Source organism: Eublepharis macularius, chromosome 16 (assembly GCF_028583425.1).
Source record: "Eublepharis macularius isolate TG4126 chromosome 16, MPM_Emac_v1.0, whole genome shotgun sequence".
Taxonomy (NCBI): domain Eukaryota; kingdom Metazoa; phylum Chordata; class Lepidosauria; order Squamata; family Eublepharidae; genus Eublepharis; species Eublepharis macularius.
The window spans coordinates 16,007,914-16,027,086 of NC_072805.1; the positions used below are offsets into that span (position 1 = coordinate 16,007,914).

Genomic DNA, 19,173 nt, shown 5'->3' on the forward strand with positions numbered 1-19,173 from the left:
CTCGTGACTAGGTTTGCCAGGTCCCCCTGTCCTCCCAGCGGGAGGTGAGGGCCCCAGCACCTACCTGCTCCTGGAAATGACATCATCATGCAAGCCACAGCCGTCCCTGGGATTGCTCCAGTGTGTGTGGGGGGGGGGTTGATTTGGGCCTGAATAGACCCGGATCAGGCCCAAATTGACCTGTAACGGGCAGCTGTGGAGCATTGGAGTGTTCCTGCACTCCACAGTGGCATGATCCGGGCCCAAAGCAGGCCAAAGCAGGCCAAATTGGGCCCGAATTGGCCTGGAATGGGCCGCTGTGGAGCACAAGAGCGCTCCCACGCTCTGTAGCAGCCCAATCCAGCCCGATCTGGGCCAATTCAGGCCCAAATCGGCCCGATTCGAGACAATTTGGGCCTGGATTGGGCCTGCAGGAGTGTGCTGTGCTGCCCAGAAGCATGACATGCCACCCAGGAGCATGCCCCTGGGAGCCCTGTGCGATTATAAGCAATTAATTGCTTACATTTGCTTATGGACAAAAGAAAGAGCTCTGAAGATAAGAACATTATTCTGTATTTTTACTTCTTTAACAAGCCATTAGCATGATAATTAAACAGAAGTCAAGTGAGACTTTAAAGACTAACAAGGTTTATTCCAGTACTAGCAGTCTGACCTCCTCATTCTGCTTAACAGCTCCATTTTTCGCTGCACTCACATGTTTTCTGATGAGTTATTTCTGCTAGAAAAAGACAACTGTTGCTTTAATTGCAAATAGCAGTGGGTAGCGGACACCTGGGGCAAGATGTTCTGATTTCCTTTATTTTTGGCACTGCAAATCCCACAATTATCCTGAAGGTATTCACCAATTTTGAGGCTTTTAGCTTATTTTCTGATGAGTTATGTCTGCCACAGACAGATGGACAGGTGGACAGACATTCTTTTTATTTTTATAAATAAACTGTTGAGGATTGGATTCCACTTCTCTGGATGCATTTCATGAATACTCAGGCAGCAAACATGAAGTTATTTTTTAAAAAAGAAAACAAAGTGATGTTTTGCAATAACCTGGCTGGTGTTTTAGATAAAGGTGCTTGTTATTGGGTAGTAGAGATGATGCTATTACAGTTCTATGCTTGTAGGGACTGAACCCCAGTTATTTGGAGCCATTTTTAAAAATTAATTGAGATGCAGTCCTTATTAAAATGTCTCCATTTGTTTGAGTTTATTCCATTTCCAGGGGTAAATAATGGGGGAAGGGACAGATCCGAAATATAATTTGACCAATCTTACAGCGAGTCTCACATTCACCTGGGGGTGGGGGAGTAAAGTTTCATCGCTTCCTCCAGGAAATTCCAGCATAAGAGTCTCTATATATACACTCCAAAAACCCTGCTGCTGACTTCCAGCTATTGGTTGTTTGGAAGAAATACTAGACTGCGTGGTACTGAATCTGACTAGCACGTGATCCCTGTTTAGATTAAACATGCCGACTGAGGACACTCTTCAAGTACGCATATAAAGTAATATCAGTTTGTTGTAGTGACGGATTCTTGGCCAGAACGACAGTGGTGTGACATCCTCAGTTATATACCAGCATTCCTGTTCCGCTATTATCATAAAATGCCTTCAAAACTAACTGGAGGATTCTGCCTGTGTGATTCTGGTTAAAAGACAGCCCCACTTGGATCACTTATTCACATCCTGGTTTTGGAGACAAAAAGGCCCTAAACAACTTCGGACCGAGGACTTGGAGGGCCTCCTCTTCCTGTACTGTTCAGTTAAGATCTGCCTCCCAAGCCCTGCTCTCTATGATCACACTTGCAGAGGTGAGGTTGATGAAGACCAAAGGCAGGGCTTTTTCAGTGGTGGCACCACACCTTTGGAATGACCTTCCCCTTGCAACTTGCCTGGCAACTTACTGTCCCTTAAAACATTTCTTTTTTGTACAGTCTCTGAGAGCCAGTTTGGTGTAGTGATTAAGAGCAGCAGGATGCTAATCTGGAGAGCCAGGTTTGATTCCCCACTCTTCTGCTTGAAGCCATCTGGGTGACCTTGGGTCAGTCACAGCTTCTAGGAGCTCTCTCAGGGCCAAGCTACACATGACAAATGACACTTGAACGGCAAGTGGATTGAGTGGAAGGCAAGTGAACAGGGAGAAATACACTTGCTGTTCAAGTGTCATTCATCATGTGTAGCTTGGCCCTCAGCCCCATCCTCTTCACAGGGTGATTGTCGTAAGGAATAATAACACACCTTGTAAATCACTCTGAATGGGTGTTAAGTTATCCTAAAGGGCAGTGTATAAAATCGAATGTTGTTGTTATATGGATTCCATCTTTTAAATCGTCAAGGACTCTTTCACACGTATAATTTTAGGCTGCTGGAGGGCATTTTTTCTTCAGGCTGTTGGCAACTCAGGCACTGTAGTTTTAGCATCTGAGGTTTCCTGTGTAGCAGTCCCTTGGACACCGCAGCAGTTGCTTCACTCCATGCCTGCCTGCTCATTTCTGAGTATCGGACCTCAGACCTGAAAAAAGGCCTTTTTCCCCTGGCCAGTTGGCACCTCTCACTCAGGACCTGAAGGACTTTCTGAGGCCAAAAGTGTTGCAAGAACTCACCCAGTTCTTGCACCCGTCTTTTGTGTGCCCTGCATTGAACCCAGCTTTCTTCTGATAAGGCCCCCTCTTCCCTTCCCCAGACCTTCAACTGCTGAACATTGCAACCCAATGTAGGAAAGTCTTCTTAGGTTCAGCTTTCTCTACACCATTTAAAGTAAAATATTAATCTGAGTTACCCTTGATAACAGCACTGAAGTCAATAGGCTTAGAAGGGCGTAACTCCGCCTGAGCAATGCACTGCTAAGCACCTTTAATTCCAAACATCACAAATGCCTCCTTTCTCCTCCTTCTCCACTGTTTATTATTCCGTAAGGCATACAGTAGTACAAAAAAAAGGTATTTGAATCTTAAATTTCAGCAATTGACTCCTGTGCCAACATGGACATGTAGAAACAACACATGGACAGCAACACGCTTGCTCCCTGCTTTGTAAATGCACTCCAAATACATTTCCTTGACCAATATGCACACAAGCAATTTCACCACCATGTGATGAGGCCTACCACATGCCACCTGGACCAGTGTCCGTCGTGGCTGGTGAAACTATGGACGAACTATGGGGTACCTTGGAGGCTATTATTAATCTGTCCTTGAGCTCTGGGATTTTTCCTGGGGTGTTGAGGGAGGCTGTGGTACAGCCCCTGCTGAGGAAACCTTCACTGGATCCCACCGACCCAGTCAGTTACCACCCAGTTTTGAACCTCCCATTTCTGGGTAAGGTGATTGAGCTGGCAGCGGAGAAACAGTTGCAGAGTTTCCTAAAGGATACCTCAACCTTGGACCCCTTCCAGTCCGGTTGTCACCCGGGATATGGGACGGAGACATTGCTGGTCGCCCTTACAGATGATCTTCGCAGACAGCTGGATCGAGGCGGATCGGCGCTGCTGATATTACTAGATCCCTTGGCAGTGTTTGATATGGTCGATTATGATCTTCTAACCCAGTGCCTTGCCGATGTGGGGATTCAAGGGACAGCATTACAGTGGCTTGTCTCCTTCATGGTCGAGGACAGAGGGTGGCACAGGGGGAGAAGTTGTCATCCTGCTGTCCACTGGTATATGGAGTACCACAGGGAGCAATACTCTCCCCACTGCTGTTTAATATCTACATGCGTCCTCTCACCTAGCTGGTGTGAAGTTTTGGACTTGGGTGTCATCAGTATGCGGATGATACCCAGTTATACCTGATGATGGACGGACGGCCTGGCTCAGCCCCAGATGCCCTGGAGCATGCTTTTAAAGCCGTGGCTGGATAGTTGAGACAGAGTTGGCTGAAATTCAATCTCACGAAGACGGAGGTCCTGTACTTGAGTCGTGGGTGCGTGGATTTGGGGCTCTGGGTCCCAGCCCTCAATGCAGTGCCGCTTATGCCAGCTTTGAGAGTCAGGAGCCTGGGGGTGGTCCTGGATGCCTCACTGAACATGGAGGCCCAGGTCACAGCAGTTGCCAGGTCCTTGTTTATCTATCTTCAGCAGACCAGGCAGCTGCCCCCTTATCTTTCGACCCACAATTTAACTACAGTGGTCCAAGCAATGGTCACCTCTAGGTTAGACTACTGTAACATGCTCTATGCAGGGTCTGATCCGGCGGTTACAACTGATCCAAAATGCAGTAGTGCATGTCATCACCGGAGTGTCTGGAGGTGCACATATAACACCAGTATTACGCCAGCTGCATTGGTTACCAGTGGAGTACCGAATCAGATTCAAGGTTTTGGTACCTCCCTATGTGGACCAGGACCTGAGTATCTGTAGGACTGCCTTTCCCCATATGTGCCCCAGAGACACGCCAGTCAGGAGATAAGCAACTACGAGTGGTCCCTGGTCCCAGGGAGGCCCACCTGGCCTCAACCAGAGCCAGGGCCTTTTCGATCCTGGCTCCAACCTGATGGAATGCTCTGTCAAATGAGACCAGGGACCGGCAGGATTTGCTATCCTTCCACCGGGCCTGTAAGACGTCCAAATAGAGGACATTGAGTCCCTCCCTGTATAGAACCATCCACCACCTAATGGCTGCTCTGCTGAATGTGAACTATTGATTGATGGGTAACAGCGATTGATTGTTTTGGTGCTGCCTTATATAGATTTTTAAAATATTTAAATATTGTATTATTGTTTTAAGTGATTTTAAATGTATCTAATGTAAATTATTATTGTGTGTTTTAGATGTATGTGATCTGCCCTGAGCCTGCAGGCTGTGGGAAGGGCGGAATACAAATTGAATTAGATAAATAATAAATAAAATACACACGAATATCTTCATTTTAAACTACTCAGTTAAAAAAAGGAGGAGTATCTGAATTTTTGCCCTGTACAATTTTGCCCCATCCTGGTTTTCTTTCTTAATGTTTCCTAACAGGTCAAGTAACAAGAATTTGACATTTCATTGTTTTACCATCAGGTTTTATTTTAGTTGCCTCCCTCCACCCCCAACCCCCTCGTTATGCAAGTGTCGTCATCATGTCACAGGAGAGCAGAGATCCCTGAAATGCACCCTGGTATGCAGAGTGGCACTAGTTGGAACAGACTTTTTTAGCCTTGGTAAGCCACAGAGGGAATCGATTTAAAGGGAAAGAGCCACTCTATGCTGAGTGGCTGTTTCCAAACAGCCACTCAGCTTCAGGCCAATATTCCAGCTTCTGCCAAAGGGCAAGGGCAAAATCTCAGCATAGATAAGACAATGTCTACGGAACAGTGCAATCTTAACTGAAGTTATGCCCTTCTAAGTCTGTTGAAGTCTGTGGGCTTAAAAGTATGTAACTTCTGAGGATTACACTACAAATGGCATTTTTGATACAAATGTGCAGATAATTTGTAGTCAAGCTTGGTATGAAAACTACGCATAGTGATATGGTCTTCCAAATTAATGACCATGGAACAGATTTTAGAACCCTTAGGAAGAAATGCACGCTGCCTGTACCTCTGGGTTAGTGGGCATATTATCCTAAAGATAACAGTTCCATAGAGGAAGCCGTGTTAGTCTGTTATGGCCGAATTAGCATCTTAAAGATTAGGAACATTTTTTTCAGTGTGAGCTTTTGTGACTCGAAGCTCACTTCCTCAGATGCATAGAACTCAACATCAGTCAAGCTAGGTTAAACACCCTTGCGTTCTTGTGAGTATTTAAGCCAGCTTGATGGATGTACATTTCTAGGCATCTGATGAACTGAGCTGTGACTCACGAAAACTCAAGCTGAAATAAATGTTGCTAGTCTTTAAGGTGCCACTAGATTTCTGTGTCATGATATTAAGGGTAATAGATTCAAGAGAGCCAGTATGGTGTAGTGGTTAAGAGCGCCGGACCCTAATGTGGAGTTTGATTCCCCACTCCTCCACTTGAAGCCAGCTGGGTGACCTTGGGCTAGTCACAGCTTCTCGGAGCTCTCTCAGCCCCACCCACCTCACAGGGAGTTTTGTTGTGGGGATAATGATGACATACTTTGTAAACTGCTCTGAGTGGGCATTAAGTTGTCCTGAAGGGCGGTATATAAATCGAATGTTGTTGTTGTTATAATCATCATCATCATCATCACCCATGCAAGCCCTTCTCCAAACAATGCCATTTTTTGTCTGTTCTATTTCTGCAACAAGGACCCAAAACAAAATAACCCAACCAGTTTCTCCCTCTTTAAAAATCTTACCTTCCGCTACCCATGCAGCAAAGATCAGCAGGACCAACCAAAGCCCTTTTCCACTTGACATGGTGGTGAGTCTGCCCAGAGGCACCTGTAATGCAAGTGGTGGATATCTTCCGATAGTCTGCTGAAGTCCAAGGTTCTCTTGAGATAGATAATAGAACTTCAGCCCTTGGCAGGTTATTGGAAATGGGCCAGAAAAGTAGCTCCGCCTTCTCTGGCAGTCAAAAGGATTTCAAACAACTCAAAAGAACCACAACAGAGAAAGAGCTCTAGAAACCACTAGGTGAATTTATTCTTGAGCAGTGATTGGGCCACAGGAGGACACACCAGGGTTAATTGCAAGTTGCCAGTTTAGCATGCTTTTATTAAAAGCTGCTCTGCGAATCCCAGGAAATGAGCTAAAAAATCATGGAGGACAAATCTGGTACTGTAAATCTGGAAGTCCTTGGATATGAATCTCCTCTGCCATGCGGGTGGCCTTCTTGACCTTAGTGCCCACTCCCCCATCTACTGTATATGGCAACAGATCTGCAGCCATACAGGATGGTTTTAAGGACTGCAACAAAACAGAATATGGGAAGGGCTTTCATATTCTATAAAATGTGAATTATCATCACTGCAAGTTGAGAGCCTCTAGTGAAATGCAAGGCGGGGGAAAGTATAAAGACACCCACCTTATGCACTAATGAAAGTTCGTGATTCCCCGTTTTGTTGACCCCACGGACACTTTTGGCCTTTTGAGTGGGTGCCACCATGCAATGGCTACCATGATGCACTGGGCCCACTTTGGAGGCTACAGGTAACAGAGTTGTAACAAAATGGTTCAGGAAGATACTCGAGTAAGGGGTTAGGGACTATGGTCTTTACTCCTACTGTGTATCGTTTGTGCTGTCTGTTGCGGTAAGTAGGATCCTACTATGCAATGTTTGCATTGTTTAATGCATCATGTTGATACCTTTGCTTCAGTTTTGTTTTCAGATTTCTGCTTGGCTTCAGATCCCTACAATCCAAATCCTATTGCGTTGTTCATTGGATGTCACATCCTGTTGATTGTATCGATTTACTGTGTGTAATCTGCCTTGAGAAAGGCAGACTGTAAATAAAGTAAACAAAATCCTCTTATATAAAAGGCAAGCCATATTGATGACGACTCGCCTTTTATCCGGAGCCTATAGAATCTAGAGGAAAGCGGGCATAACTAGACTTTGCAACATCATTCAAAAGGGTATATTTTGCCAAAAAAATCAAGTAGGATGCCAAAACAGCATTACAATACCTTGGCTGCAGTATCACCATGTCCACCATGTGGTAACCAAAGTGGACTTAGCAAAAATAATTTATAGAGAACTGAAGCCTTTTGAAATTATAATAAAAAATAAGTGTTCAAAACAAAGGATTAATCTCAATTATATAAAACAACTGAATCAAGAACAATGGTTAAGGGTTACTCCAAACAAAAAGAATGGCAAAAAGACTGCAAGACAACATTGAACCAAAATCAATGGATACATATACATACATATATGTGTGTATGTATGTATCTAAATCTTTAAACATTAGATTGCAAGATTTTAAATTAACCACTAGATGGTATCTTACACCTTTAATTTTACACTACTATAAAAATGGTAATGATCCCCCATGTTAGAAAGGATGTGGGCAAACTGGAACTTTTATACATTGCTCGTGGTTGTGTGTAAAAATTAAAGCGTTTTGGAAAAAAATTGTACAAACTATAGAATCTATTGCGAAAAAAATCCCATACAATGCTGAAACCATACTTTTCAACCTCTGGAACCACTCATTGTTACCAACTTTAAGAAAAGAGCTGATAGCTCTACTAATAATGGCCACTAAACTTCTTACAGCACAAATGTGGAAAACCAACAAAATACCAACAATCACACAGTGGACAGATAAAGTTGCAATGGACAAAATAGCAGAACAACTAATCACAAAGGACAATCCAGACTATCAATCAAGTTTCATGGAAAGATGGTTCCCCTTCTTTAATTATATCACAAACTATACATTCACAAACACAAGCATGCCAAAAAAATATTCAAATTTTGTTATTTTATTAAATCGGTGATATGCACAACCCTTCATACTAAAAATGTTATGGTTGAATGTTAAACATTAAATGATGGAATTGTTATTAATGTTGCATGTTAATTTTGTTTCTTGAATTTATTAAATTTAAAAATAAAAAGTTTTTAAAAAGATACCCCAGAGGCTCCTGGGATGAAGATGAACACTGAGTCTCTTCCTTTAAAAATATAAAAACCAGAAGTTTGTCATATCAGCCCTGATTTCAGTTCTTAAAATTCACCAACAGCATTAATTAGTAACCTCCACCTTGTAGCCAAATTCCCTGACAGCACTTCCTAAATGCTGATCAAAATCACACAAAATTTCTGGTTGATAAAGGATAGCAGTCAAAGCCTCTGATTATTTCTCTGCCTTCAGGGCTAAGGCACACTTTGACAAATACAGTTTTCAGTTATCATTTAAGTATTTGATGTCTCAAGACAATAGCAAACCAGCAAATCACATTGCCAGCTAGAGATCCACACGTGTTTCCTTTTCTTTTGTGGTTTTCTTTGTTTTGTCATGCAAGATCTCAACCCAGAAATCAACCCGGTCCTTTTTCAGTTTCTCTGCTTTCCGTTGCTGCAGGTTCAGCTCCAGATATCCTTCATTCTGGTCATAGCGTGGCCACTCCACCAAACCTTCACTGTTTGGATTTCTAGAAAAATATCAGAAACAAAATTTGCATTTGGAATATGGGTATTATCTGCAACTTAAAGCGACTGAGCTACACCGGTTCGAAATAGCCAGGAATCTCACCCTGTGCGAGCAAAGTTGGCCCAGTATTTCATGACTGTCTTGCTGAGCTTTTTCTCATCCTCTGAATCATCACCTGAAGATGGGACAGGAGAGACAAAAGGGAAAATAGTCTCCATGGCTCCGTATTGTTGCATCTCCTCCTTTGCCTGCAGAAGGTTCCAGGTTCAATCCCTGCCTAGTTTGAAAGTAATGGATGATCTGAAAGGACTCTTCCTGAGACCCTGGGGAGCTGCTGCCAGTTGGAGTAGACAAGACTGATTTTGACAGACCAAGATGTGACTCAGGAGAAGGCAGCTTCATGTGTACAATTAACTTGGAATTCATGGGATGGGGTGGCAGCCGTAGCTTAGGTATCGCTATTTTAAAAGAATTAGACATATTTGCAGGGTTCTTTGTCATGGGTAGACATGGGCACGAACCAAAAAAACCCAACGAACCTGTGGTTCGTGGTTCGGTGCCGCCAACGAACCTGAACAAATGAAACGAAACGAACATTTCCCATTACCGAACCAGTTTGTGGTTCGTGGGGCTCAGAACTGTTGCACTTAGAGAGTCCATATTCCCAGGGAGTGTTTAGCAGGCTCTCCTCCAGCCAGCAACCAAGTTTGGTTAAGATTGCAATAGGGATCGTGGAGTTATACCCTCTCCAATCCGAGGCCCTCAGGAAACTCCCACTCGATACAATTAGAGTCACCAGTTGACGTTGGCCCAGTGTACAAGGGGTTGGCCATCAGAACTGCCTATCAGGGTTTGCAGGGATGAGATTGGAATGCCCATGGCTACAGAACACCCCCTTGCTCCTCCCTCCCCCGGGGGTCTTCTCCCATGTAACCAATTGTAACCAATTTGCAGCTCCATGGTTGGAAGGAAGACCTGCCGATCAAGGTAAGCTGGGCTTCGATTTGGGTTTCCAGGGCAACAGAAGGAATGCAGACAGAGTACAGGTATTCCCCCAACTCCGTTTTCAGGGGAATTGATTGATGGTGCCTGACTGTCTGGCTTCACGAACCGCAGGTGAACACAACAAACTGGGCTTCCAACGAACCCTGGTTCGTTGGCCATGGACCCTCACGAACTGCTGGATCACAAACAGATGATCAGGCGGTTCATGGGTTGTTTTGGTTCATAATGCGGTTCATGCCCATGTCTAGTCATGGGAGCTCAATGCCCTGTTCAGAAGCAGGATAGCCCTGAATGCTGGATCCTGGGCGGGAACACTGGAGGAGCAGATCATCAGACCCCAACATGGAGATCCTTCCTGGAAGTATCAGGATGGCGGCTTGGTTTGAATGCAGGGTGCTTTTTAATGTTTTCAGGCCTTCAGTCTTGAAAACATCAAAGAGAGTGGGAAAAGTCTTGGAGGATAATAGTTGGACTGGGAAAGATTTTTCTGTGTTGGATTACAGGAAGCTATCCACTTACAGACAGGATCAATTCTGATTAGGACCTGTATTTTGGTTCTTGCTGGTTTGTATTTCTGGTTTTATGCTTCCCTCCCCCCTAGCTGAATTTTATGTTTCTGTATACTGTTGTGGTAATTCCCACTGGGAATTTCTTGGAGGATAATCACTGTAATATGAATGCTACAAACCACCAATGCAATTCTGAAGCTTGCCCAGTATTAAATTAATCCATAATCATACCCTTACTCATGAAGGCTGATTTACCTTTTAATATTGGCCATCCGAAAACAAAGCCAAGTTCATCGCCATGGTCTGCCTTCACAAAATCTGGCTTAATATCTTTGTACATATTGGGCCGGTGCTGGAATTCATAAAAGTAGACAGGAGCACCAGAATCTTGAGAAAAAAATAGAAAGAGAATAAGTCCATTAGTAAACAGGTTCCTGTGTTATTTCAGACTACTGCAAAGGTTGTCTGTGAAGTCAAGACATAAATAAATGACATAAATAAGAAACTGAGCTGTAGAAAAAACGCGGTGTAGAAAAGCCCTAACTCTTTGAATGGGGATTGTGCCCTTTGGAATATTGACAGTAGACCTGATATGAAAAGCTTACTAATTTAAAAGATGTAATTTTGACTGGTGGAGCTTGGATATCCCACCCCACCCCAAACCCTAGTTATCCTCTGCTGCTTATGACCACACGTGAAAGCTGAAGTGGGGGGTGGAGAGAGCTGTTTATTGAATGTCCACCTTTGGCCCATTCTGAAATCTCTCGACAAGCAAACTTGACATGAGCCAAGTGTGTCAGCAAAGGTGGTCAATGCTATTCATAAATGGGAATGAATTTAGGCTCTGTTACTTACTCCCCCACCCCCACCTCCACCAATTAAAAATTGAGTTTAAAGTCATCATGATTCAAAATTGCATTTTAAAAGCAGTTTCAGAGCAGGGATTGTCTGCCTCTTTGTGTAGATTCATTATTCATCCCTAGTTATTACAGCATCTGCATCCCACCTTTCCCATTGTCCACAGAAGCTCACAGTGTGCGACAAATAAGCACGGCGCAGAAAGATATTCAATAGTATAAACAGCAAATCAAACATTAATGCAACATCCCCTAATTTATAAATCCCTCCAAATAGCCATCAGCTAAAGATGTCAAACTCTGTCAAAGCCCCGCAAAACAGAACTGCTTTACATTGGCTCCACTAGCCTGCCTCTTGGAAAATAATCCAGAGGGTTGGTGCCATGGTCAAAAACGCTTGCAAACAGTCTGTGGCTAATTTATTCAATCTGTGAACAACCAGGAAAAAATTCTGAAAGGATCTAAATTGGAGCACAGGTTCGTACAGGGGAGGTGGCCCAATCTGAGCCTCAGGACTTTAGAATCCATACCTTAAAATGAGCCCAGAAGCATATAAGTAGGTAACCAAAGACGTTTTATTATGAGTTTGATTATGGTTACCTGAGCACTCCTTTTACTGTTTAGATTGGAGACCCTTCCCACATCTGTGTGATTGTACTAAAGAGATGGTCTTCTCTGAAAAAACCCTCGCGGCACATATAGTATGCCTTTATGAAAAAGATCTACATTTTGACAGTGAAATCCAAATATGAAAAACAGTGAGAATTTTGGCCAAGAGGGATCTATATGTCCGCTGTGAGAGTTCTGTTACTTCAGAAAACTCACCTCTATGGATTCTGGCTGTTTGAATAGCTGGAATGACAAAGAGGACGTCTCCCATCAGATCTCGGAAGCGGTCTCGTAATTGGATACGGTCTTCCGTGTCTCCCAGATACTCATCCAATACCTCCTGCAGAGATTCAGGTGACAGCCCCTGAAATGAAAGGAAATGGCAGGCATGTTGAGGGTGTTATAGCACTGTTTATAGCACCGGTAGTGGCGGTGGGAAGGCCCAGAGCAGTGACAGCCCTGCAGCAGGCCCCAAGCAGGCCCTGGAGCGGTGCGAGGAGCCCTGTAGTGCTCCTGCGCTCGGCAGCGGCCCGATTTCGGTCCATTGGAGGCTGAAATCAGGCTGCTGTGGAGCACAGGAATGTTGCCAGGGCAGCACGGTCAGCTCTGGAGTGCTCCTGTGCTCCACAGCAGGCCTATTTTGGCTCACTTGAGGCTCAATAGGGCCCATTTGGGGCCGAAAACTGTCTGCTGTGGAGCACAAGAGCACTCCAGGGCCCATTGCGTCACCCTGGCAGCATTCCTGTGCTCTGTTTTCTAGAGTCCATTTTTTAAAAATGGGCTGAGTTGTTAGTGAAGCCATATTCTCCAAATTGGATATATTCTGTTTGAAGAGGAGGGTTTAATGCTGTCTCTTTCCTCCGGTTTCAGAGGGGGACAAACCAAAGAGTTAGAAAGATAGAGAAGTCAGGGCACTCTCTTTACTGTTTATTACTCTGACTGTCCTTTGATATGTAGATTGCTATTCTCAGGATTTCCTCCTCCTGACTTCCTCCCTTTCCCTGGCATTGTTCCAGGCAACACTTTTCTCCTCCTCCGTCCATCTTGGCAGCATAGATGTAGGCCTTGTCCTGGCATCCATCTCCATCCTTAGACTAGATAGGTAGTTAGGATCTCTTTCTCCTCCTTTCCTATCAGAGTGTGGAGTTCCTTCAATAAATACCTCTCATTTCTTTTCTAAATATAAAGCAAGTGCATGATTTTATTATTTTCTCTCCTGCATACGCACCGGAACTTAAGGATTGCTAACTCAAGGTGGAGAAATTCCTGGAGATTTGGGAGTGGAGCTTGGGAAGGGCAGGGCTTGGGGAAGGGAAGGAGCTCAACAGAGACGTGATGCCACAGAGTTTGCCCTCCAAAGCAGCCATTTCCTCTGAGGGAACTGATCTCTGTCATCTGGAGATCAGTTGTGATTCTGGGTGATCCCAGGCCCTACTTGGAGGTTGGCAACTTTACCCCACATCCTTGTGCACCCACCCCCATATTACCAATTTACAAACTCAGAGCTCGTCTCTGATGGTCAAAACAGAGAACACCAAGATATCTGCATAATTAGATCTTCCCTGCATTTTTTCAAAGGGTCTATAATATTTGTCTTAATTATTTCCAGGTATCTTGGAATTTGTACATAAACAAGCCATTCCACGGTCCAAAAAGCATGGAGTATCTGCTTCTCTCTTACCCACGCAGAGGCTACACCCTGGAATGCTGCCGTGATGTTCTCCCGATTTATACCATCTTTTATATCTAGGGAATGCACCATCTGTGTGTAAAAAAATAATAATGTTTTTGCACTTGCATTCAATATTGTTCAGTGTGAGATTATGCCACTTCAATGGCAGCAGAAGATATAAGGTAATACTCAAATAATGCGTGGACAAAACAAGTGTTATCCACGAATAGCTTTTGCAGAACTGCATAGACAGGAACACATGAAGCTGCCTTGTATTGAATCAAACGATCTGTCCATCAGGTCAGTATTATTTATTCAGACTGGCAGTAGCTCTCCAGCACCTCGACCAGGTTTTTGCATCACCTACTGCCTGGTCCTCTTAACTGGAGATGCAGGGGATTGAACCTGGGACCCTCTGCATGCAAAGCGGAAGCTTCTCCACTGAGCCACAGCCTCTCAGCATTGAATTTATCTTTTTTTATGCCATTGTTGTTGAAATGATGGACTTGTACCTGATGACATACTTGCACAAGGATGCACTCACCCGTCTTACCTTCTGGGGAGCTGGCTAAACTATATCTGACACCTTAAACTTGGCTTTGGGTGCACTTTCACACCTGCTGAATAACATACTTTCAATGCACTGGATTTTACTGTGTGAAATGGGAAAAACCACTTGCAAATGATTGCTAAAGTGCATTGCAAGAGGATCAAAAGTTATTCAGCGTCTGTGAAAGTGCTATACACCCCATCTCCTGTTATCTTTTTTTAACCCCCCTTTGCAAAGATGTGGTTAATACATGGTTAATACAAGGCTGGAGAAGAAATGGGAGTAGAGTGGAAAGCACTTGGCAAAACAGAACTGCAAGACATTCCAAGATGTTCCCCGTGTCTGATCTATGTTAAGGCAGATTCACATATTATAAAGTCCCTGTGGCTGACATGCATTTCTACCAGAGGTGTATTGGGAGCTTCCTGCTGGAAACCTAGCCATCAGCACACATCAAGTTTATTTATTTATTTACTTTATTTATGTCCTTCATTTACTCCCACTTCTGCTCCCAATGGGAACTCAAAGCGGCTCACCACAGTCCCCCCACCTCCATCTTCTCCCCACAGGGTTGTAGGGTAGGCCAAGAGTGTTTTAGGCCAGCCCAAGGTCACCCAGAGTGTGAGGAACTGAACCTGGGTCTCCCAGATCCTAGTCCAGCACTCTAACCACTATACAACATGGGCTCTCAAGTTCTCCCAATGGGGCAAACAATGATTCCCTGGGGCTCTTTCAGGATTGGAAAATTGTGTATGAGAAGAAAGGGAGGCTTGAGCCCCTTGCCCCACGGGCTGTGGTTTTGATCGGAATCCAGCCAGTGCGCACCTGGGAACTGAGGTCCTAGTAGGGAACTCTAGGCACACATTTGATAGAAAGTCCTCATGCAAAGCCACGGAGGGCTTACAATGGGCGACTCAACCCTAAGGCACCTTTTCAGATAATGCAGCTGCTTATGATACAGAAAGAAGAAATAAATGTCTTACAACAGGCACAGTCCAACCGAATTCATCATTATTCACGCCGAGTAGATATGGGACAGCCTTGAACTCCTTTGCAGCCAGAAGCTCTTCGGGTGCCTTTGGAAAGAACTTGCCGTCCACAACTGCATTCATGCTTCTAATTTCCTGTGGTGGTTTTTTTTTTACAAAGAGGAAAATATATCTTAAATGTGTGCTTGCTTCCTATAGGAAGAACATTCCAAGACATTCCATTCCATTCCTCTGTATACATATCTGTATGTTTTCCTCACTTGGCCAAAAACAACTCCGGGAAAGAGGAAATTTAAATGGCAAAAACAACATGGATAAAAGGCTTACTCTCCCCCCAGTTGGGCCACTATCCCATGCCTGGTCTGGTTCTCAGCAAACTCAGTCCTGCATTCTGTAGGTCTTCTGTACTCTTGTGGAATATATCTTCCTTTATATGTACAACTGCTGACAATTAGCAGCACAGTCCACATACCCACAACTGCACTGGCAGATTCTTGAACGTACACCCCAAACGCAGCCCCTGCTCAAGCGGTATTTCTGTCCACCACCCCCTTTGCTGCAGCCAGAGAACTGGAAGGTTCAGACATAGCAGGCCTCCAGCTTCTCCCCAATTGCCTGAACACAGGGAAGCAAGATACTGGGGACTCACCCTGACCCATAGCATAACACAAGAAAAGCCTGCTGATTCAGGCCAGAGGTCTACCTAATCCAGCATCCTGTTTCATTCAGTGGCCAACCCGTTGCCCTGGAGGGTGAACAACAGGGCATAGGGGCCAAGGCCTGCCTTTGATTTTGCCTCCCAGCACTGGGATCCAGAGATTTACTGCCTCTGAATGAAGAGGATCCCTTTAGTCACCATGGCTAGTAGCTGCTGGAAGAACCTATCCTCCATGAATCTTTCCAGTCCCTATTAAAAGCCATCACCACATGCACTGGTGGCGAATTCTACAATTGTCCATTGGCAGTGAATTCCACCTACTAGAGAGAGCCAGTTTGGTGTAATGGTTAAGACTGGCGGGACTTTAATTTGGGGAACAAGGTTGGATTCCCCACTCCTCCCAAGGGTGACCTTGGGCCAGTCACAGCTCTCTCAGCCAAACCTCTCTCACAGGGTGATTGTTGTGGGGATAATAATAGCATACTTTGTAAACCACTCTGAGTGTGTGTTAAATTGTCCTGAAGGGCAGTGTATAAATCAGATGTTGTTTTTGTTGTTGTTGTTATTACTTGCAGCTGTCAGTACATTTGCTGGCAGTGAATCCCACCATTTAAATACTCGATTGTTTGTCCTGAATGTGTTGCTCGAGGCCTAGCATTATGAGAAAAAAAACCTCTATCTAATTTCTATCCTGCATAATTATATAAAACTCTTATCATGTCATCCCTCGGTGGTCTTTTTCTCCAGCAAAAGCCCCAGACTCTTTAGTCTTTTCCAAGAAAAGGTGCACCAGCCATGAGCTCAACACAACAACAGAAAAACAAGCTAGCAGTTGCAGACTCATAGTGGGTGGGGGGAACAGGCTGTGACTTGTCACTGAAGGCCTATTTCCACGCTACGGCAGCCACCAGTTTATCACCTTTACAGAGTATTCTTGACTTTCGGTGTATCAACATGTAGAAAACCTATAGAGCAAATTATTTTGTTGCTGTTAAAGCCAGTGGTGACTGCTGTTTCCTTGGTGAATTGAATTTTTGAACTTCTTTTTATTCTTTTCTTACTAGAACAGGTCTCCAGAGAGGCAGCACATGAATGATCTAATAAATACATATATAAATCCCTTTATGGTCTGTCGAGAAGTGCACGTACAAGCCCGTTAGAGGATTTTTGTTCCGGCTCCTAAGATCTCTCCGGTCCAGTTTTGTCCCGCCACCCAGTGAATTGGTTGCACCTGCGTGCCGTTGCTTAGACAAGGTGGCCTTGACAGAAAGGGAGTCTTGCTTTCTGTGCGTCCTCTTTCTCTGTCTCAGCCTAGCCACGCTGATAGCAAGAGACTTCTGCTTGGCTTTCACAGCGAGAAAAGTTGGCTCCTCGCTGCACCCTAAATCTGGCTTCACTCTCACTAGGATTTGGTTTGACCATCTTGCCTCGATCCTCTTGTACCAGCATGTGAAAGACTTTGTGCCCTGTCAGGCCTAAAACGACCAGAGCTGCCTAGCATGGGTTTGGGACTGTGTTGTGAGTATGAGCACTCAAACCTTTCAGAGAAATGCAAGTTAGCTAGTCTCGTGTTTAGTCAGATGGTCTTAGACAGAAATAGATGAAATTGTTTGTTATTTTAATTGCCTTTTGCTTGTGCTTTCAGAATGGTTCCCGCAATTCTGCGTACACTCTCTAAAAGCTAATAAACAACTATTATATTTAAGCCTTCTGTTTGAGTGTCTGACTGACTGTTGGCAAGATCCCCCAGAGCAAAGAACCTGGAGGCTGGTGTGTCTCAAGTGAAAATAGGTTGTTCAACTTCCCAGGAGGGCTGCTAAGGGTCTGAGTGGCTGTGATCAGCGCTTGGAACGGTGGCCAGGGGGTTGAACGCCTAGACATGGCCATCCGTATTTGAAAAAAAATATAGATGGACTTTTGAGAACATAAAAGATTTGGTTTTTTTCAACATCCTGGGATATTGACAAGTTTAATGGCTCAGGCAACAGCCAGCATAAACTCTACACAAGATATATCAGTTCATTGCTTTATGTTCACCATTTAAATATGTCCATTTATTCAAATAAGTCTACATAGTGCATAAGCTTTTAGACAAAATAATACAGTTATAAATAAGAACTATGTTCACCATGGATAGCTCCAGGGCTTTTTTTCAGGGGGAACGCAGGGGAACGGAGTTCCGGAAACTCTTGAAAATGGTCACATGGCCGGTGGCCCCGCCCCCTGATCTCCAGACAGAGGGGAGTTGAGATTGCCTTCTGCGCCGCTGAGCGGCGCGGAGGGCAATCTCAACTCCCCTCTGTCTGGAGATCAGGGGGCGGGGCCACCAGCCATGTGACCATTTTCTCTGAGGGCAACCCACTGAGTTCCGCGACCTCTTTTCCCAGAAAAAAGCCTTGGATAGCTCCTTGCAAACCCTTGTGGATAAAGGCACAGAGAACAAGCCTCCAAATGAATGAATGAATTTAGCAACCAGGTATCATGTTCCCATTGATTCAGTTGGCTTTTAGGACCCACATGTGGCTTTTACCTACCTTCAACAAGGATCTTAGTTCTTGCTCTGTTTTGCTCCTCAAGCAACGCACCATTTCAGAGCTGCTTGACCCACAGCCGGAGACATTTGCTATTTCCTTTGTTAAGATTTTAAAAAGACATGCAATTAAAGACAATTAAAAAATGAACAATGAAGAACAGCCATTGCCGAACTGGGGTAGTGATGAAAAAGGTTGTTGGGCTTATAGCCTTAGAGCTGCTATTGCGAGTTTCAGTTGGTTTCCAGACCAAACAACAGATTATAGGGAGCACCATGAGTGGAGAGTGCCCTCAAGTCAGAGTTGATTTATGGCGACCCCTGGTAGGGTTTTCATGGCAAGAGATTAACAGATGTGGTTTCCCATTGCCTGCCTCTGCAGCCCTGGTTTAAATCTCATCAGATTTCAGAAACTAAGCAGGGTCAGCCTTGGTTAGTAATTGGAAGGGAGACCTCCAAAGAAGACCAGGGGTTGCAGAGGCAGACAATGGCAAACCACCTCTGATAGTCTCTTGCCACGAAAACCCCACCAGGGGTAGCCATAAGTCATCTAGACATGACAGAGAGAGAGAGATCTACAAGCTACAACATTGTGGAAACAGAACGCCAGCATATTGTCTGCAAAGGGCTTATGTTGTGTTACCTGCACATCTTGGTCACTTTTAACCTGTCACTTTTCTAACTCTATTCAATCAGATATATATCCCTTGAAGCTAATAAGGAAATCCTTTTTGCCTAGATTTGTTCCTCCATATGATAGCAAACGCTTGAATTTCATGCCCCCGTCCCTTGGGACAATATTTCCCTGGAACT

At 44.4% G+C, this 19,173-nt stretch overlaps 2 protein-coding genes across 2 annotated transcripts in view; both read right to left on the reverse strand.

Moving 5' to 3' along the window:
- Nucleotides 1–6,353, reverse strand: part of LOC129344076 (fatty acyl-CoA hydrolase precursor, medium chain-like) — a 28,102-nt gene extending 21,749 nt beyond the window's left edge. Inside the window, exon 1 of the mRNA XM_055000568.1 lies at nucleotides 6,237–6,353. Coding sequence (XP_054856543.1) covers nucleotides 6,237–6,297 — 61 coding nt within the window. The 5' untranslated portion in view covers nucleotides 6,298–6,353. The remainder of the gene's footprint in view (nucleotides 1–6,236) is intronic.
- A 1,858-nt stretch (nucleotides 6,354–8,211) lies between these two features.
- The window catches only part of LOC129344079 (fatty acyl-CoA hydrolase precursor, medium chain-like), a 30,665-nt gene continuing 19,703 nt past the window's right edge, over nucleotides 8,212–19,173 (reverse strand). Inside the window, exons 7-13 of the mRNA XM_055000574.1 lie at nucleotides 18,365–18,460; nucleotides 15,167–15,307; nucleotides 13,643–13,723; nucleotides 12,178–12,325; nucleotides 10,751–10,882; nucleotides 9,084–9,156; nucleotides 8,212–8,982 (exon numbers count right to left, since the gene is read on the reverse strand). Coding sequence (XP_054856549.1) covers nucleotides 8,796–8,982; nucleotides 9,084–9,156; nucleotides 10,751–10,882; nucleotides 12,178–12,325; nucleotides 13,643–13,723; nucleotides 15,167–15,307; nucleotides 18,365–18,460 — 858 coding nt within the window. The 3' untranslated portion in view covers nucleotides 8,212–8,795. The remainder of the gene's footprint in view (nucleotides 8,983–9,083; nucleotides 9,157–10,750; nucleotides 10,883–12,177; nucleotides 12,326–13,642; nucleotides 13,724–15,166; nucleotides 15,308–18,364; nucleotides 18,461–19,173) is intronic.